We start from the raw sequence: 18,909 nt of genomic DNA on the forward strand, positions 1-18,909 counted from the left end.
TCGAAAGTGCACACGTAAACATTAGCATACAATGTGAAGAGGAGTGGCTCTATGTCCTAACACTGACCCAGACCAGTCCTAACCGTCTACTAAAAAATCCCTACACTACCTTCATGATCCCTCCCAGTGCAGCTTTTTCTGTGGTCTGCTGAACGTCCACTGGACTATGAAGGGGTTAGGAATCTATGTATAACACCTTTCCCCAATTCAACTTTCTCATCACCTAGCTTTAATCGGAGTTTCTTGTCCTTAGCACTACTGACATTTTGACAGTTCATTATGGGGGTTGTCTTGTGCACTGCAGGATGTTTAACAGTATCCCTGGCCTCTAGTCACTGGATGACCTAAAATATCTTCAGACATTGCCAAGTGGGGAAGCAAATCACTTCCAGTTGAGAACCACTGCTCTAAACTAGTCTTACTTATTTTTGATATGTTTTATTTACACAACTAAGTTTGCATTTAGATAAAATTTCCCTGCTGTATTATTAAACACTGAAATGTTTCTGCATTTTCCACATTTTAACATGCGTATCTGCCACCAGATAGCCTCAGTTGCAAAGTATGTATCGTTTTACAAACTAAAAAGTCTATAAACTTAATATATAAATTTCCCCTCACAAAACTGGTATTAAGGTTGGCTAGATTAGCCCTGGCTACTTTGGCTTAGAGGACTGAGTGCTGGCCTATGAACCAAAGGAACGCCGGTGTGATTCCTAGTCAGGACACAGGCCTGGGTTGCAGGCCCGATTCCCCAGTGGATGCGTGCAAGACACAACCACACATCAATGTTTCTCTACCTCTCTTTCTCCCTCCCTTCCTTTCTGTCTAAAAATAAATAAATAAAATTTTAAAAGATTGGTGAGATTATCTAACATATCTATTGTTTCTAAAAAAAAAAAAAAATTAAGGGAAAGCTCGTCATAAAGTAATGGCCCAATATTTACTCTAGCCAAAACGGAAACATCTAAATTAAAAAAACCATGACCTCTGTCATAGATCCTATAAAATATGCAGATTAACTTTTCAATTCAGAACCAAACAAATGGACTCACTATATTTAGGTGGAAAATAAAGATTTACGTAAAACAGTGTTTCTCTAAATTGAAAAAGAAAACATGGGAAAACGTCACTCTTACTTATCTTCAGAAGATGATTCTTGCTCAACCTTCATTCCTTCAGAAAGACTTCCTTTAAATTTATCTTCCTTTACTTTGCTTCTGCTCCTACGTCTACGACCACCCCGTGATCGAGACCGCCTTCTCATGCGTGATCTGCTCCTCCGACCTCTGTCCCTATTTGAAAATAGGGACACACATATATACACACACATATATACACATACACACACAATTTTTTTAAGGTTAAAATTGGGAAGGCTGCGCTGTGTTGCGAGCATGGGTATACAGAACTGTACTTTTCAAAAGCTCAATTTTGCTGTGAACCTGAAACTGTTCTAAAAATAAAGTATTAAAGAGTCAGTTAAAATTTTAAAGGAAAGTAAAATATTATCAGAAAGGTTGGATATAATCAGCTTAACTGAAAATAACTAAAACATAGCTACTCTACTTACTGGCTATAAAAGAGCACAGAGAACTATGGGGATAACAGAAATGTTCTATATCTTGTCTGTGGTGATTATATAGCTCCGTTTGTCAAAACTTACTACTTGACACCAAAAAAAATGAATTTATTTTACATGTTTCATGTTTCAATAAACCTGATTTTAAAAAAGATCTCTGTTGGTAAGTTATGGGAAGAACAAATGAGATAAAAATCCCAAGTTTAATTGATATGGTCCTCAGACAGTTTTTTATAAATGCCCAAAGGTTATATGCCTCATGTTAGACAAACAGAAACTGTTATTATAGTTCAAGTATTAATGGTGAAGTTTATATTAAAAGGATGTAGAACTCCAAACACGTAGGCTGTAAGTCTAGAAAGGAGTGGCGAACTCCCTGTTAACCACATCCGATAACCATGTTTATCTCAGATTTCTTCTCAAGGCTCACTAAAAGCACAGCGAAAGGAACAATTAAAAAAAATCTTTAGCCAAAGAAAATGAAGAGCCACGACAGCCAAGATACTAACAAAATCTTGAAACACACAAATTGAAAAGAGTAGTTAAAGATGAAATGTAAGGACAAAGTAAAAAACAAGTAGTGCATGCCACAAAAGCCCAGAAAGCCTCAAGAATTGGAGATACTATGTCCTCTGAAGGATAAAGCATGAGATAAAAGCTAAAAAGAACTGGCTGCAAGCCGATGGTTAGACAGTTTGACTATATATTTTATTCCTGGCTCAACAAAAAATGACAACCACGCACCCTCAAGTTCTGGCAGAATACTTAAGATTTTTTTATAGAGAGGTGCTGGTTGTAAAAACTAGCCCAAGGTACCAGGGAGGCACTCTACTGAATACAGGATTAAGAGGAAGTTTATATAATGAAGGACCAAAAAGGACTACATACTGCTGAACAGTTTAGTACCAATCATGCCTGCCAGTCACAGCACATTAAAAAAAAAAAAAAAAGGTGGGGGAGGGGAGAGCAAGTCCTATAAAATCTGACACCAGAATAGGTATTCTAAATAGCAATACTGGAAACTAGAAAACAGTGGAATAACAACGTCAACATTCTCTTTTTTGGAGTAATAAATGACTATTTCAAAATTCTTAAGAAAAAATGATGTCAACCTGGAGTTCTATTCCTCGACACTTCAGCAATGGGAATAAAAGGCATTTTTTAGAGACATAGATCCTTCCCATGCACTTCCCTCAGGAAGTTACTGGAGATTCATCACCAAAGCAAAGGGGTAACACAAGTAGGCAATGGATACAGAAAATGGAATCACAGCAAAAGGAAAACAAGGGAATACCAAGAGGATAGGAAAACAAATTCTACAATGATAACTGTATAAGCAGGACTATCAGTTTGGAGCCAGAAGGCTAGAAGCATTAGAATAAAGGCCCTCTATTTGCTCGGTAAGGAATAACATGGTTATGATCATAATAATGATGATATCTGGAAGCACACAGAAAGGTGACAAAATCAGGCAGAAGAGAAACATGTGAGGGGCAATATTAAAGACCAATTGTCCGAAGTAAAAAATCAATAGATAATATGGCAATAACTTTAAAACATTTAAACATATACATGCTTATTAGATAAAGCATTTTCTACTTTAGAAATCTAGGATACAAAATACTCAGATTTATGTAAAGATATATCCAGTGGTTGCAATATAGGTCTTTGGTGTACTGTCTCTTTAAGCTGTAGTCCTGTATTGTTTCAATTAAAAATGTTGAAAGATTGGCAAATGAACATCCATTAATGTTTTGGGTGAAAATATTTAACATATATGTTATTTTAAATCGATTCCCTGCTTTAAAAGCCAACTTCTGGATTAACCAACTACTGACTACATGTGCTTCACATGAACTGGTTTTTACTACTGTAACGTAGGTCTTTGCCCAGTCTTTCCCACCTGCTGAGGCTGTCATCTAGAGGCTGTGTTCTTAACAGAAATATAAGTATGGAACTGTAAGAAAGAAAAGTTGGCTGCTATGATCCATACAATTAGTTAAAAAAAAAAAAAAAAGCCCTAAGCCTAGGCTCATTTAATATTTATCTCTCAAAAACAGAGAAAAAAATGTCCTACTTTTAAAAGACTTAAGTTTTTGATGAATACTGATTTATTTAAATTTGAAGGAAAACTACATCAAACATTCAGAATTTAATGAATCTTTACCTTCTCCGAGGAGACCTGCTTCTTCTTCTGGGAGACCTGCTACGCCTGAGTGGGGAGCGAGATCTCCTTCTAATGGGAGATCTACTTGCTCTTCTTCGGGTTGGAGACCACCTGCTGATGGGACTGGCATCTTTTGACCTCTCACGTCTACTGAGGATATCATCTCGAGGTCGTGTTCTTAAGGGGAACAAATACAAGTTAATAGGAAAATAAATTAAGTCAAAATAAATAAATTTCTTCTACATGTAATAAACATCTTAAAAAAAAAGATTTTTGAGAGCGAGAGAAAGGGAGAGAAGAGAAACACTGATTTTTGTTTCACTTTACTTGTGCCCTGATGAGGGATACAACCTGCAACCTTGGTATATCAGGACAATGCTCTAACCAACTGGGCTACCCAGCCAGAGCTGTAATGAACATTTCAGGAAAAGGGCATGCCATTGCAGTGATTTATAAAAATCCGCTTTTGTGCTTTTAGGTATTACTCTACTCTCCTAACATGCATGTTTATAACTCTTGGAATAATGCAAAAATGTTCTTAAGAAAAAATTCTGTCTTTCCAAAATGTTTGTTAAAAGGAAGACACCTTTAAAAATAAATGTTTACAGTGCTTGCTTTGGCAGCACATATGCTAAAACTGGAATGATACAGAGAAGATCAGCATGGCCCTGTGCAAGAATGATAAGCAAGTTCATGAAGCATTCCATATTTTAAAAAATAAATACATGCAATAAATGTTCACAATGTTAAAAATAAGGGCATGCTAAAGATAGTAAACACAAATTAGCACTTTGTAACAAAACTTAAATTCAAATGATTACAATGATGTTTTGATGTTATGGTAGGCACAAAGAAAAAAAGGCTTTTTACTCTGGTCTCAGAATTTACATCGTTAGAGATTATTCTTATGGTCAACACCACTGGTTCTAATCCTAGATAATCAACTCAAAACTTCCCCAAGGGAGTGGTAATATTTCATTTCCCTAAGTTTAAAGACTTGTTTTATTTCTAAATTTTGACGTTTGTAATTGAGCCTTATTTTTAAAGTATCAATTACGTATAATAGCATCTTATAATCAATATTACCTTACAACAGGGGAACTATTAGGTAAGGGTTTAAGGAAAAGGATAGTCCATCTAGTCATGAAAATACATATTGGTATAAATTTCCCAGAAAGAAATCCAGCAATAACTTTTTAAAAGTCAGACTCTGCAATTTCACTTCTGTGAAACTATTCTACAAAGAAACCTCACACATAACCCATGGACATTTTTGCACACAATCATAAAAAAAACTAGAATCAACCTAAATTCTTATCAGTTTCAACAAGAGAATAATTAAATGTATTATGGCACATCTACACTGTGAAATATGTTGCTGTTACATAAAGAATTTTAAAATGTCTTCATGTATTATCAGAGAAGTGTTTGATAAAAAAGGGCTGGAAAGACAGATCCCCATGACAGCAGAATAGAGAGGGAGAGAATTTACATGCTTCTGCATTATTTAAATTTCTCCTTAGTTACTCTTTCTTCTGGAATTCAAAGCATATTTTTGTTTCAAAAACTGGACTCCAATCCTTAATAAACTCTTCAAAATATCACAACTGATTGCAGATTGAAACAGACCAGGATCATTTACTAACACGTTAGGACCTGGCCAGGTGCTCAGTTGGTTAGAGCATCATCCCAATACGCTAAGGTTGCAGGTCTGATACCCAGTCAGGGAGCATACAAGAAGTAACCAATGAATACATAAATAAGTGGGACAACAAATGGATGCTGCTCTTTCTCCTTTCCTTCCTCTCTCTAAACTCAGTAATTAAAAGAAAAGAAAAAAAACGCTTTAGATAACATAATTAGTAACATGAACAACTGTCTCAACACAGGAAAGCTAAAGAAAATGGGCCATTGTATTACAATGTAACTTAGAAGTAAAGAATAAACAGTACCTCTTAAAAATAAAGCTCTTTGAAAAGAGTATTCTTGATATTTCTTGAAAAATTACAAACCCTGGCTTATATTTATACCCATACACAGTAAATGTTAATAGGCAACAATAAATGGCTATGAATTCACATCCCTACACAGAATAAGCCAACATGCTTTTAACTGAAACTTGGCTGACAATTTCATATGCTTCATCACTGAATATAAAGATACTAAAAGACCTGTTTCTTGAGTTTAACTAGTCTAAACAACTTCCCACCATTCCCTATCAAAATCCTTTCTATGCCTTATTACTTCCATGATCCTAGTTAAATAGGCAATCTAATTTTTTCATTTCATTCATTAAGTACAAGTTATCCACCTCATGAAGAGAGAATCACAAGCATTTATGAGGAAAGAAGTGATGGACTAAATGTATTATACAAATATGATTATTTTCATTATTATTAGTAAAAAAGTAAAATAATTTCTTACACCATTCTACCAAAATTTAAGAGGTTTTTTTGCAACAATTGGTTATAAGTAAATATATGATGAATTAATAACAAAACATTTTTCTGCTTTTAATTTTATTGTATTTTGGGCTAAAAAAATTATAGTTCCAATTTATATTGTTAGAATTCAAAATCATGCCAATTCAAGAGAATAGACAGATCACAATCCTTAAAATTGACATGTCCTTTTTTAAAGTTTAAAATGTCAGCCTATACTGTTCAATGAATAATCCTCGCTAGAAACTATACCCCTTCCATAAATGAGTATACAGAGCTTTACGTGCCAAATTACTTGGACTTAAGGAATGGGTCTATAAATTAGATACTACATTAAGAACTTGAAAACAAAAACTGTGTCTGTCACCAAGTTAAATGTTTGCAAACTGCCCATAATTAAGATACACAATGACAAAATTGCAAATAAAAACTCATTACTATCTCATCTTTCATCATCCACAAGTTCTAGTTTCTCCTTTAAAATTTGGTGCACTGGCAAAAAGCAGTAACATTTTGAAAACAAGTTACCTTGGGGAAGAAAGTCGTCTCCTTTCTGGTTCTCTTCGTTTTCTTTCCAAAGATCGACTCTTGGCTCTTCTACCAGGAGACAGAGTTCGAGAAGGAGATTTGCTCTGTTTAGACCTCCTATCATTTAAAAGTGGAGATCTACTTCTTCTTGATTTATCACGTTGTTTTGGAGATAAGCTCCTTCTTTTAGGACTACGACCAGGCCTTCTACTGGGTGACCTATTTTCTTTCCCAGAAGAAGCATCTTTAGAAGGAGATTTAATTGGCTTCTTTTCCTTATCAGTTTCGGACCTTTTTGATTTTCTCTCTTTGGACCGTGACCTTCTGTCTTTGGATTTACCTCTTAAGTCAACTGGGGATCTGGATTTTTTGCTTCGATCACGATTTCTACTCTCATTTATAACTGGGGATTTTTTTCTGTCTTTTGACTTACTTTTATCTTCAATTTTAACTTTGTCATCAGCAGGAGATCTGGCCTTCCCAATTTTCTCTTGAGATCGCCTTCTAAGGGTAGGAGATTTTGATTTTCTTGTTTGATCTTGAGACTTACTTCTTTTGGATGGACTTTTGGACTTTTTCCTCTCCTTTGATTTGCTCCTAGTTGTCTTTTCTTTAATTATTTCAATACCTCCCTTACCTTTCTTTTTGTCAGACCTATGTCTAGTCCGTTCTTTGGATCTGCTTTTACTTCGCTTTTTTGTACTATTTTTATTGTCCATAATTTCAAGTTTCCCCTTTGTAGTTGAAGATCTAGTACTAGACCTATTTCCATTTCTTGCCTTTTCATGAATTTCCCCCTCTTCTTCAGAGCCAGATTCATAACCTTGTAATATGAGCCCCATCCCCGACTGGACCTTTCCTTCCATTAACTCATTATCAAGTTCAGCTTTAATCAAGGCTCTCTGTTTCTCCAAGTCTTCCAGCAAAGCTAAATCATCAAGTTTAGTTCTTTTTGCTGGAGACATACCTTCTTTGTCAGAAGCATCAATAACCTCTTTTCTTTTGTGTTTCTTATGTTTATGCTTATGTTTATGTTTTTTATCCTTGTCTTCTTCTGAGGAATGTTTATGCTTCTTATGTTTACTTCTGTGTTTATGCTTCTTTTTTTTGTGACGACTGTGCTTATTTTGAGATTGGTCTTCTGATACTTCTCCATTTTCTTCATTTATACTTTTTTCAGAATTATCAGCATCTTCCATCCTACAAATATATCAAAATCATATCATTTATCAAACATTCACGGTCATAACAAAATAACACTAAAATACATCTCATACATATCATTGAAACATTTTATTTTTTAAAAAGAAAATTTTATTTACCTATTTTTAGAGAAAGGAAAGAAACATCAATGTGTGGTTGCCTCTTGCATGCTCTCCCCCGCCCAGACCTGACCTACGACCCAGCCAGTCATGTGCCCTCACCAGGAACTGACCCTTTGGTTCACAGGCTGGCACTTAATCCACTGAGCCACACCAGCCAGGACACACATAAAATATTTTCGTAACAGCTTCAGACACTGATTTGCACAGCATGTGGCAAGAAGTGAGTCAAACAGTGATTTAACCTTCAATATGGTGCTAGTGGTTGAACCCAAATACCGAAAGTATTAGAGGAAATACATAGTAAAGAGGTCAAAATAATTATACTTAATAGGAAAAGAGAATCCAAACCAGGTAAAATGTTAGTACCAATTACTGAAATAGTCACTCAGTAACTTGATTTTAAACCAGTATTTCCCACAAAGACTTAACACCAAAAACATCCTCCATTTTCTTTTCTCCCCCCCCCCGTAAAACACATAGATGTATCTTGGAAGACTAATCTCTTTCTCCACTTGAAATTCAGAAGCATACTTAAAAAAAAAAAAATCTCTGGGGCCAATATTGAGCCACACCCAAAATAAGCACTCCACCATATGCACCAGTGGTTGATGCTGACAGTAACCCTCCAAGGGTTAAAACTTCAAAGTAAACTGACCAGAAGTTAGGACTCTTGGCCTGTAGCAGCCACTGAGCAAGCTTGTGGTTGAACCACTTTAAACGGTCTTCTGTAGGTCAATGATAGTACAAAATGGGCAATTTCACATGGTCCAACACAGTATTTGTTCAGTGTACTATTATAATTGAAGTTTCAAATGAAGAGATTAGTTTCCCAAAATATGTTCATAATAATAGGTGGCTCTGTGCTTAACTGTTTGGGCTATCCTGAGTTTATGATGCTAAATTATTTTGCTAAATTCTTGATGTTCAATATTCCCAGGTTAAACAAAGACTACAACAGCAATATTTTAATTTTACCCTTTAAAGACACTCCATACTAAATCATTACTCCCTAGAATGAGACCAAAATCAGACTTGTTTATTTGAATTTGGGCCATCATACTATTTTTGTAGGAAAATATGAATTATTTAGTCAAAGCCCTTCAAATTATACACTCCTATACTTATTAAAAGTACTTACTAAAAGTACTTTTTTATGCTATATACTACAAATAGCTCCTTGTAACTTAAGAATTAATCAATCTAATTCAATCTGTTAGTATTTTAAAAAATCACCTGTACTTGAATATAGACATTAAACCAGGTAGCAGGAAAACAAAGATGAAAAAGACTGGCCTCCCTCAAGAAAATTACAGTCCAAAGGAAAAGAAAGTGTAACGATAATGACATGAATAAGGGCATTATGGGAACACTGAAGCTTCACCTAAAATCATTTTGAAAATGATCAAAGGGAGTATCTTGTATGAGATTACAGAGAAACCTAACCTATCTGTTAAGCACGAACTTTGGAAATAAGAAATGTTTATTGGAGCCCCGGCTGGTATAGCTCAGTGGATTGAGCGCGGGCCTGCGAACCAGATAATCGCGGTTCGATTCGCAGTCGGGGCACGTACCCGGGTTGCAGGCCGGTTCCCTGCAGGCCAATTCCCAGCAGGGAATGCATGAAAGGCAACCATACATTGATGTTTCTCTCCCTCTCTCCTTCCCTTCCCCTCTAAAGATAAATAAATAAAATCTTAGGAAAAAAAAAAAAAGAAATGTTTATTGGGAAGGTACATGAGCTGAAACACTGTCCTAGAGAATGAGTAAAAAATTAACCAGAAGGAGAAAGGCACAGTGTAAGGGGAAAAAAATGACAGCCCCCCCAAACCATAGTTACATATAACAAACCATAAACAGATCGTTATTGTCAAGGCATCAAACTTGTGAGAAACTGGTCTAATGAAGGTTAAGATCTCAATGGACTAATTCCAGATGACAAGATATATAGTATGAGATTCTGGCAGCGAGTGGTTGAGATAGAGTTACAGAGTCACTAGAGTCAGAGACTCAGGAACCAAAAGATAAAGTTGCTGGATGGGGTGTCTGTAAAAACACTGCCATTATAGCAGGGGTTGAAGAAAAGTCTGGCCCTCCAGCCAGAACTGTGTTCAATGAAGGACATACTGGAGGTATGCTTTAAAAGTTTTCAGTTGACAATGAGGGGGTATGCAGAATATGGAGAACATAACTACCACATGGCAAGAACTTTGAATTTTTTAGATGCCGGACTACCAATCTTCATTTCTGGTAATATTGAGTGTGGGAAAGAAAAAAGTACTAAAAGAGAGCTGCAGAGGAAGCTGCGTCTTTTGTTGAGTGAGGTTTAAGTTTACTTGTTTCTAACAGGGTAAGAGGAAACGGGATAAATATAGTAGTATTCTCTGGACTATGAAACATTTTCAAAAGACTTGGAAAAAGAAAGCGTAACGGCTTTGTATTAAGAAAAGACCAATATGGTTCAATTGTGTAGGGGGGAAAATCACAGATTTAGGTAGAAGATACACAGACATTTCAACTTTGTTCTTTATATAGACTATACCCACATATGGGCAACCCTTCCCCAGAAATCTCCTATCCCACAATACCCCAAATAATTTAATCATGCCCTCCCACAAGAAAAATCTGCTCTTTGAACCCTTTTCTAAGTCTTTCTATAATTTCCAAGTCCTCCAAGAAGTTTCACTGAAAATCCTTAAAAGCTTACCAACTTAATCTAACTCCTAAAACAGGGGTGTCAAACTCATTTTCACCAGCGGCACATCAGCCCTATGGTTACCTTCAAAGGTTCGATGGTAATTTTAGGACTGTATAAATGTAGGTACTCCTTAATAGTTAAGAAAGAGCTCAGCGCTGCCACAGGGTAGAAACAAGGTGCCAGGCCAAATAAAACAAGGTGGAGGGCTGGATTTGGCTCATGGGCCTTGTGCTTGCTACCTGTGTCCTAAAACTTCTGAGAATCAGGAACTCAGACGCTCAGTGTTATCTGAGTCATTCCCAGGAGTGACCCCAGTTTCTATTGTAATTTGATAAATGTTATCTCAAGAAATGCGGAGGTTACTGATAAGAATTCTGTAAGCATTTTAGGGCCAGCTAGGTTTACCTTAAGAACCTTAGAGTTGCCCCACGCTAAAGTACCCTCTTCAGTTGATCTCTAAGGCAAATTTTATAGAAAATAGCAATTGAAGTCTGACTAGGTAAATTAGGAAAACTTGAACTTGATGAATCCGTGGCATAACATATTACATATAATGAGTTTGTGCTAAATCAGCTAATTTAGTTTCATTAGTAACAACTATCTTCTAATGTTTTAGGGAAAAGTTTCTTGTTAAGAAACATGATACCACCATCACAAGAAGGGTAAGTACACAAAACATTCTGAGAGCCAGACACCACACTCATATAACTTTTATAACAATACTGCCATAATTGTTATACTTTATTGTTGTTAATCTCAACTTTATCATAGCTATGTATATACAGGAAAAAACAGTACTGGTATACTTTCAAGATATTACTGGTTTAGTTCTACACCACCAAAGTACAGTGAATATTGCAATAAAGTGAGTCATAAAAATTTTTTGGTTTCCCAGTGCATGTAAAAGTTATGTTTACACTATACTTTACTAAATGTGCAACAGCACAGTTTTTTTAAAAAGTATATTTCTCAATTAAAAAATACTTTATTGCTAAAAATACTAATCATCAGCTGAGCTGTTAAAATAATAACATCAAAGATTACTGGTTACATATCACCATAAAATAACACTAAAGTCTGAAAGTGTGAAAATTACCATAATGTGACAGACACACAAAATGAGCAAATGTTGGAAAAATGGCACCAATAGGATTTGCTCAAGGCAGGCTTAGTACAAAACTTCAACTTGTAAAATGCAGTATCTGTGAAATGGAATAAAGTGATGTATGCCTGTATATACAGAAGTTGGTACTATCTATGTTTTCAGGTATTTACTACGGGCCTTGAAATGTATCCTCTATGAAAAAGGGGGATCACCATATAGAAATTCCATGTGTACAAATTTACATTTTATAATTTAACACTACACATTTGGCAGGTGTATGTCTAGAAGAGGTTTGTCATAAAACAATACTGACTGAGAGCTGATTAATATCCTTAATATCATACTATTTGAAAACAAAGCTGAGTTAAGAGTGCAGGCAACACGGGAGCATTTAACAGTATTTATTCATTTCTTTTGTCAAATGACATGTATCAGTTTTACTGTTCAAACAACTGAGGTCTTGGGGCATCTGGCACAACAGAAATAGCCATGAACAACTTTAAAATAAAGTGACCAGTTAACAGCAGCAAGTGTGATGTTAACTTCCTTTTTTCACATTTTTTTAAAAAAAATATTTTTGGACATCTTATTTGGAAAGCATTCAATTTGTGCTTTGGTGACAGAATGGTGAGCAAAATGAATGCCATTGCTTCTTTTACAAGGAAAGTAATTAAACCTATTTCTCTAACAAGTTATACTACTTTAATACAGAAGTGATGAAGATATAAAATAAGAATGACTCTAAAAGACCAACTGTTCTTAAAATGAACTCCTTGACCCATGTATTTTCCAAATCAGGTTTGGGATTAAGTTTCAAAGAACTGGAACTATCACATCAAAAAGCAAATCTTCCTGGCACCCTGGAAATAAGTAAAAATGATTTCAAACCTTAAAGGCTATTTTTAAAAGGGGCCACAATTTGGTAGACCACACTATACAATAAGTAGGAGCAGGGTTCTAGAACCAGACTTCCATGGTTTAAATCTTGGGTCTGTTACTTAGTGCAACTTTGGGCAAGTTAACTTAATTTTTCTGTACTTCAATATCATGATGTATAAAACAGTATCTACTGTTGCAGGGATATTATAAGTTCATATTTGTTCAGTGCTTGGAACAGTACATAGTACTTGGAAAGTACAAAAAAGCAATAAGTCAATGCATATTAAAATGCAAATGTTTAAAATCCAAAAGGCTGAGCTAGCTCATGAGACTGACAGATGTAAAAGCACTAAAAAGCATTCAAGAAGCTTAAAACTGTTTTTTATATTCATTTTTTTCTAAATGTTCTACCCTGAATAGATTCCATATAAACTTCTGAAGTGTCCTCTAAAGAACTGTTCAGACACTAAAGTATATCCAGCATTCACTATGAGTAGCATACATAGTACTTACTTTCATATCGAGCTATTATTTACTTTGCTAAATGTTTTCTAATAATTGAAAGTGGAACACATATAGACCAAATATTCCATTTATACCTAATGTTCTGTGGGGGATGGGAGATAGAATTAAAGACTATCTCAGTGTCATTCATATTGCAGAGGCCTAAATAAAATTATTTATTATTATTAAATCTAGTATTTGAACATATAAATAAAGTATGGCTGAACTGTCCCTAAAATCAGATGAATGGGCACAGTACTCTTAAACAGATTACTTAGAATAATCAACGAAATAGCATAAGATTTTTACTGTACTGTCATAAATACTGTAATTGCACACACTGTGAACTCGATGAGAAACAAAGAGACAAAATCTAGTTAAAATTTTAGAATCCATTTGCTGTAAGTCAAATTGTGAAGATAATAAAGCAAATTCCAAAAGTCTTTAATGAAGAACTTTACTATCTAGCTCAGTAGCGCAAATTACTGGAGTCCAACTGGTTGCACAGCAATGAAGTGTGGGGCTGTGTCTGGTGGCCAAGATTTCTCCTCTCTCAATCCCAAATTGCTGGGAGACTTGATCTACCTCTTTCCTAAAATGGCTGAAAACAAATCAGATAATGCTGTGCAAAAAACGGTCGAAATAGGAATACTATTTTAAAACTCATTCTCTTTTATGTCCTTGTTTGAATTTTCCTAGCATAAACACGAAAAACAAAATACTGATTTCAGTTAAGTAATGTTTAGCCTCTGCAATATATACAGCTATGTTTTCACTTGGCCGCGTCGATCCTCACATTAGCTTAATTATACACAGAGTGCTTGAATTTGGAAGGAGCCAACAATTTGCACTACTTTCAACCATACTCCCAAAGACGCGTTATAAACTCAAGCCAAAAATGTCAGGCCTCAAAACCAAGGACTTGGTCTTACTTTGCTTCACGTTTACAAGTTAGCAAATAAACTGCCAATGGGCAGGAGTGAAAATACCGGGTGGATACTGGAGTAACGAATACAAGGGCAGAGAGATGAAGTGTACAAACTACAGCTTTGAGATGGTCAAAGAGAGTGACCCTAGCACCCCTTCTCTCCGCTTTCTGGTTCTAACGCTGCCAACAGTAGCAGGACGACCGAGGTACTGCAGGCGGAAGGAAGAAAATCTTAGGGCTGGCCCGGGTGCCGCACTGTTCCTTGGATACCCAACACCGATGCTGCTGAGTGCTGCGGCTACGGAGCTCCGCTCGGTTCCCTTGGGAGGAAGAGGAAGGTGGGACCGTACGGTCCCGGCAGCCGCCTAGAGCACAGGACCTGTAGAGGCCGCTCGCGCCTGTGCCTCTCTGGGCACCGACGCGCGGCAGGCCGCAGCCGCCTTAGACCCAACAGACGCGGCCTCCGTGAGAGTGTAGCACGCAGACCGCCCGTCCGCACCCCACGCTTCCCGCTCCGCAACATATTGAGCGGGGAAAGGCAAAGTTTGGCTCTCGGCGTTAGGCCAGAACTTTCCCGCCCGCCCGTGCAAATCCCCACCGTTTGCCACTCGGCAGTCCCCAAGCTCCGGCCTTTCGTACCACTCAGAGAGACTACTTACTCTGGCTGTTCCCGCAAAGACTGAGTCTCCGCGGCGGCCATCTTGAACTTCCTGACTCCTCGGCGACGGTGGCGGCGGCTGCCCGGACGGTGGCGGCTTGTGGAAGTGGAAGAAGAGAGAGCAGAGCTATCGCGCATGTGCTAAGCACGTCGGGAACCGCGGAGCTTTGAGTCCGCTCTAAGAATCCGGAAATAAAAGTGCATCCGGGGACAAGGCGAACCAGCGTGCTGACGCAACTTCCCCGGACCACGGGGCAGGAGGAGGTGTAGGTGGTGCTTGCTAATTGGGGCCGAGTGATTTAGGCTCGCGCTCTAGTCTTGTTAGGATTGGCTCACTACATCTCTAGGCTTGTTGGCGATGGGTGCAAAGGGAGTGGGATGCTGGTATTCTGTGTAGGGTTGCGGCAACTAGTTTTACTGTGGGGCCCAGAATTGAGTTCAAATTCTCAAGCTCGGGGAAACAAGACGTTGATTTTTGTTTCTGGGTGGCGTTGGAGGCACAGTGAATGCCCTTTCATTGGCTAGATAATTTGAAGTCGCATTAACAAAGTCTGTGTAAAGGCGTATTGAGAATACCGGAAAGTTAGAACTGCACTTAGAACGTAAGTGTATCTTTTAATATGTAACCGTTATTGATAGTTATTTGAAACTTAAATAGTTTCAAGTTTTAGCTAAATCCAGGGATAACGCAGGAGCCGTTCGGTTAACTGGTTTTGTAAACTGAAGTTTTAAGTAGTATTTCTTGGTCAAATTATCTAACTTACGCTTTTCTGTAATAATGGATTACAGTATGGGGCGAAATGAAACACTATATGAGAAAACACTGACTTGTGGAGAGTTTTCATACTGCGCTCGCTCGCTCTCTCAAAAAAAAAAAAAAAAAGGTATCAATCTCCATACACTTTCAGAATCTGAAAGCAGGGTGACCATTATTTTCAGTGTTGTAATCACTGAGTTAGGGGTTGCCCTGGAAATTTGAGCTCAGAATATCTGGGCTTATGTATCTTGATTTTTCAGAGGGGTAAAGTTAACTGTTCTTACAAAATAAGTACCTGGTTAACTGATTCCCAAACACGTTAAAAATGAAGTGTAGAGGAGAGCTTATAGGCCTATCTCAATTAATTCAACCGTGATATTCTCTGGTCACCTTCGGCTATGATTCTTTGCAGTATGCTTAGTGTGAAGATTAAACTAAGCACATCATGTATGTGGAAAGACAGGGAAAGTAGGAGCTAAGGATGTTCAGGTTTGAAGCTAGATTATGTTATGACTGGCTAAAGTCTAGATTTGGACAGACCATTAAGGGTTATTTTTTTTTTTAAGAACATAGTAAAAATCAGTTTCAGAGAATGATGCTGGCAAAATACTTCCTTTAAAATCTAACCAAATTAGTTTGCAAGTTACTACCAGTACGGAGTGGACCCTAGGAAGGGGATTTGTCAAGGACTCACCCCAAACTATGGACACCCTGGATAGCTAAAAAAAAAAAAAAAAAAAAATGAACAGGTGGTCCTAGAGCAAATTCAGGAGGTGGTGTTTCAAAAAATGACAAAATTTAAGCTATTGTTCTTCGGGCACATAAGAAGGCAGGGTCCTTTGGAAAAGACAATATTGCTGGTAAAGTAGAACCACAGGAAAAAAAGGAAATACGACATGGATTGACTCCATGCAGACACCATAGGCACGAGTCTACAAGCCCTGAGGAAAGGATAGGACATTTGTGGACATCAGAGTTGTCAGTAGTCACTGCGCGTAACATAACACACCATGCACAGCTATGTTGCTGTTGCAGTTTTGAAAGAATGGGTTTTTTTTTTATGACGGAGTTAAAGCAAACATCTTACTACTTTAATCATTCAGCAAGTATATTAAACGACAAACTTAAGTGCAACATTTCATTTTCAAACTTTAACCCCAACCGTTCGTTCTTGCCGCTTTTCCTCCTCCAGTTCAATAACCTTTGTGCCAGAAACCTGCTCTGCCAGTGATCATTTCGCAGGAAACTCGGCCGGGACACCTAAGGGGTAGAATCGCCTCGGGTTAATTCCTGGAGGGGCGGGGCCTCTGAGAGCCAGGGCGCTTCCCTGTGGGTGGGCGCTGGGCGTGCGTGCTTGCGTCCAAGGAAGGCGTCCGGATTGTGATGTGGTACTGCCAGCAATCCTTGGTATTTCCTGGTATTTTGTGCCCTGAAGCTGCGAAACTAGGCTGAGCTGGGGGCTTTTGGTCCCTGCGCACGCGCGCGCCCACGCCGCCCCGTCCCGCCGCTTGCTCAGCTTCTTTTCAGTCTCAGTGAGACTCGGCGTTATGGCTGATGCTGCAGTCAGGGCGGTTTTCCCGAACCGCCAAGTTTGCCGGCGCGCCCGCCTACCAAGTAGATAGCCCAGACCTAACAGGCCCCGCGTAGCTGACACAGTGTGCTGAACCTCGAGGAGGCCGCTTTCAGTAAAGCGGAGGTTGACTCCCGCTGAAGAAACGTTCAAAGCCCAGCGCCTGACGCCGCCACCCAAACAATGCCGACCGTTTATTGGCCTGGAGACGAGGTTTTGAGGACAAGCCTGCATTTTTAAACATTTTTTTTCTTGCCATCTGTGCTTCTATTTACGTGTTATTTTCATGTAAGATACTATTCTAGAAATAGTTTGAAAATGTCTTTGAATTATGTTCCTCTCGGAAAAGGATAATTAAATTAAGCTATACTGTCATCATCAATAACGTTAAGTTCTCAATAGGCTCATTATAATGTAGGTTATAAACAAAAACGAAGAATACCATAATGTAGTTTGAAGAACTGGTTCATGGAAAGTACCCAGATAGGGAAACGTTATAGATCGCCTTTTGGATAATATTACCGTTTGAATATAGACTAGACTTGGGATTTGTTGCCCTTTGGGAAGACGTTGGGTTGATTTTTTCCTTTATCACAAAACGAGAACTTTTCCCTTTGTTTCGTGAAAATTAATTTAGTTTTTTGTTGATGTTTGTATTAAAGCAGTCCTGATGCGTTTATAAAAGTAGAGAAAATAGGGCAAAGCAATAGGAAACAAAAAACACCCAGAGTCCCATTATCCTAACAGACCCAACATTAAGGTATTGGCTTATGTTGGCCTACTTCCATATGAAATGTTAAATTTTCTTGTGCTTATGTGTAAAATGTGATTGTTTGCTTTTTCGTGTGACATGCCCATCACTTTTTACATAATTGAAGTTTCAGTAAATACTTGTAAAATTACACGTGTTCCTTTCTTTTGGTACTGGTTGTGTAAGTCCTTTCAGTTTTCCACGGTCGTGTATGAGCATGATGAGGCAATATCTACAATCGTATTTAGAACATGACCAAGTCGGAGAGATCTGGACCTCATCACTTGCTCTGCAGCTTCAACTTATTTAACCTTTTTGAGCGTAATGTTAACACGGGTAGCATAAGAATAATCGTTCTCATCACATGGGGTTATTACAAGAATTAAATGAAATAATAAATGACAGTGTATGGAGCATGTATTGGTAAATACTAGTTTTGTCTAAATGTTTGTTTTAATTTGTTCTCAGATATTTTTGTGACCCATGTGGTTTATTTCCAAATTTCATATATAGTTAAATATGAATAATACCCCTTACTGGATGTAAGGGATACTATACATAGCTTTTTATACATTTTATTACATAGTAATAAAAGCATAATACATAAATTAGAAATTTTTTTACAATAAGAAAAATTAATATTGTCTATAATTGACTACCTGTAGATGAATTTTATTTACATTTTACAATAGGGCTTAGCCTTTGTTGTATATCTATACCTATACTAGTGATATTTTAAAAATAGGAGTGCATTGTAAATTCAGTTTAATTACTTTCTGAGTAGAGCAAAGAAGTCAGTGTGGAGAGCGTGCAGTGGTTAAAGAAGGGAGGAAAGCTGGGAAGAGAACTTACAGGATGTGGATTTCATTTAAAATTTACTGGATAGTAAGGCTTGCAGGGTCAAGGGATGGCAATTTGTTTTAGAAGGTTCACTTTGCTGTTGCATGGAGATAGCAGGGATCAGGGGAGGAAAGGTGGAATCCAGTTACAAGTGTAATTCAGTAATCCTGGTGAGTGAT

General features: G+C 37.4%; 1 protein-coding gene, 1 long non-coding RNA gene and 1 other non-coding gene across 8 annotated transcripts in view; 2 read left to right on the plus strand and 1 right to left on the minus strand.

The window, feature by feature from the left end:
- The window catches only part of PRPF4B (pre-mRNA processing factor 4B), a 36,855-nt gene extending 21,859 nt beyond the window's left edge, over positions 1-14,996 (minus strand). For 4 of the 5 annotated variants that reach the window (XR_005080812.2, XR_005080810.2, XR_005080813.2 and 1 more), the window contains exons 1-4: positions 14,814-14,995; positions 6,719-7,918; positions 3,750-3,926; positions 1,140-1,295 (exon numbers count right to left, since the gene is read on the minus strand). Coding sequence is in view for 2 of the 5 variants with exons in the window: in XM_037133134.2 (XP_036989029.2) it covers positions 1,140-1,295; positions 3,750-3,926; positions 6,719-7,918; positions 14,814-14,950 (1,670 nt within the window). In the remaining 3 variants the exon portion in view is untranslated. Of the gene's footprint in view, positions 1-1,139; positions 1,296-3,749; positions 3,927-6,718; positions 7,919-14,813 lie in introns of all 5 variants that reach the window. The other variant, XM_037133136.2, reaches the window with a different exon arrangement.
- On the plus strand, positions 4,357-4,462 carry LOC119040237 (U6 spliceosomal RNA). Its single transcript, XR_005080815.2, has one exon. It is a non-coding gene; the product is annotated as a U6 spliceosomal RNA (small nuclear RNA).
- A 68-nt stretch (positions 14,997-15,064) lies between the features above and the next one.
- Positions 15,065-18,909, plus strand: part of LOC128627886 (uncharacterized) — a 114,172-nt gene continuing 110,327 nt past the window's right edge. For both annotated transcript variants that reach the window (XR_008392184.1, XR_008392185.1), the window contains exon 1: positions 15,065-15,414. This is a non-coding gene — a long non-coding RNA (uncharacterized LOC128627886). The remainder of the gene's footprint in view (positions 15,415-18,909) is intronic.

The sequence above is a fragment of the Artibeus jamaicensis genome, unplaced genomic scaffold, assembly GCF_021234435.1.
Source record: "Artibeus jamaicensis isolate MK-2021 breed Jamaican fruit bat unplaced genomic scaffold, CSHL_Jam_final contig_482, whole genome shotgun sequence".
NCBI classification, from domain to species: Eukaryota; Metazoa; Chordata; class Mammalia; order Chiroptera; family Phyllostomidae; genus Artibeus; species Artibeus jamaicensis.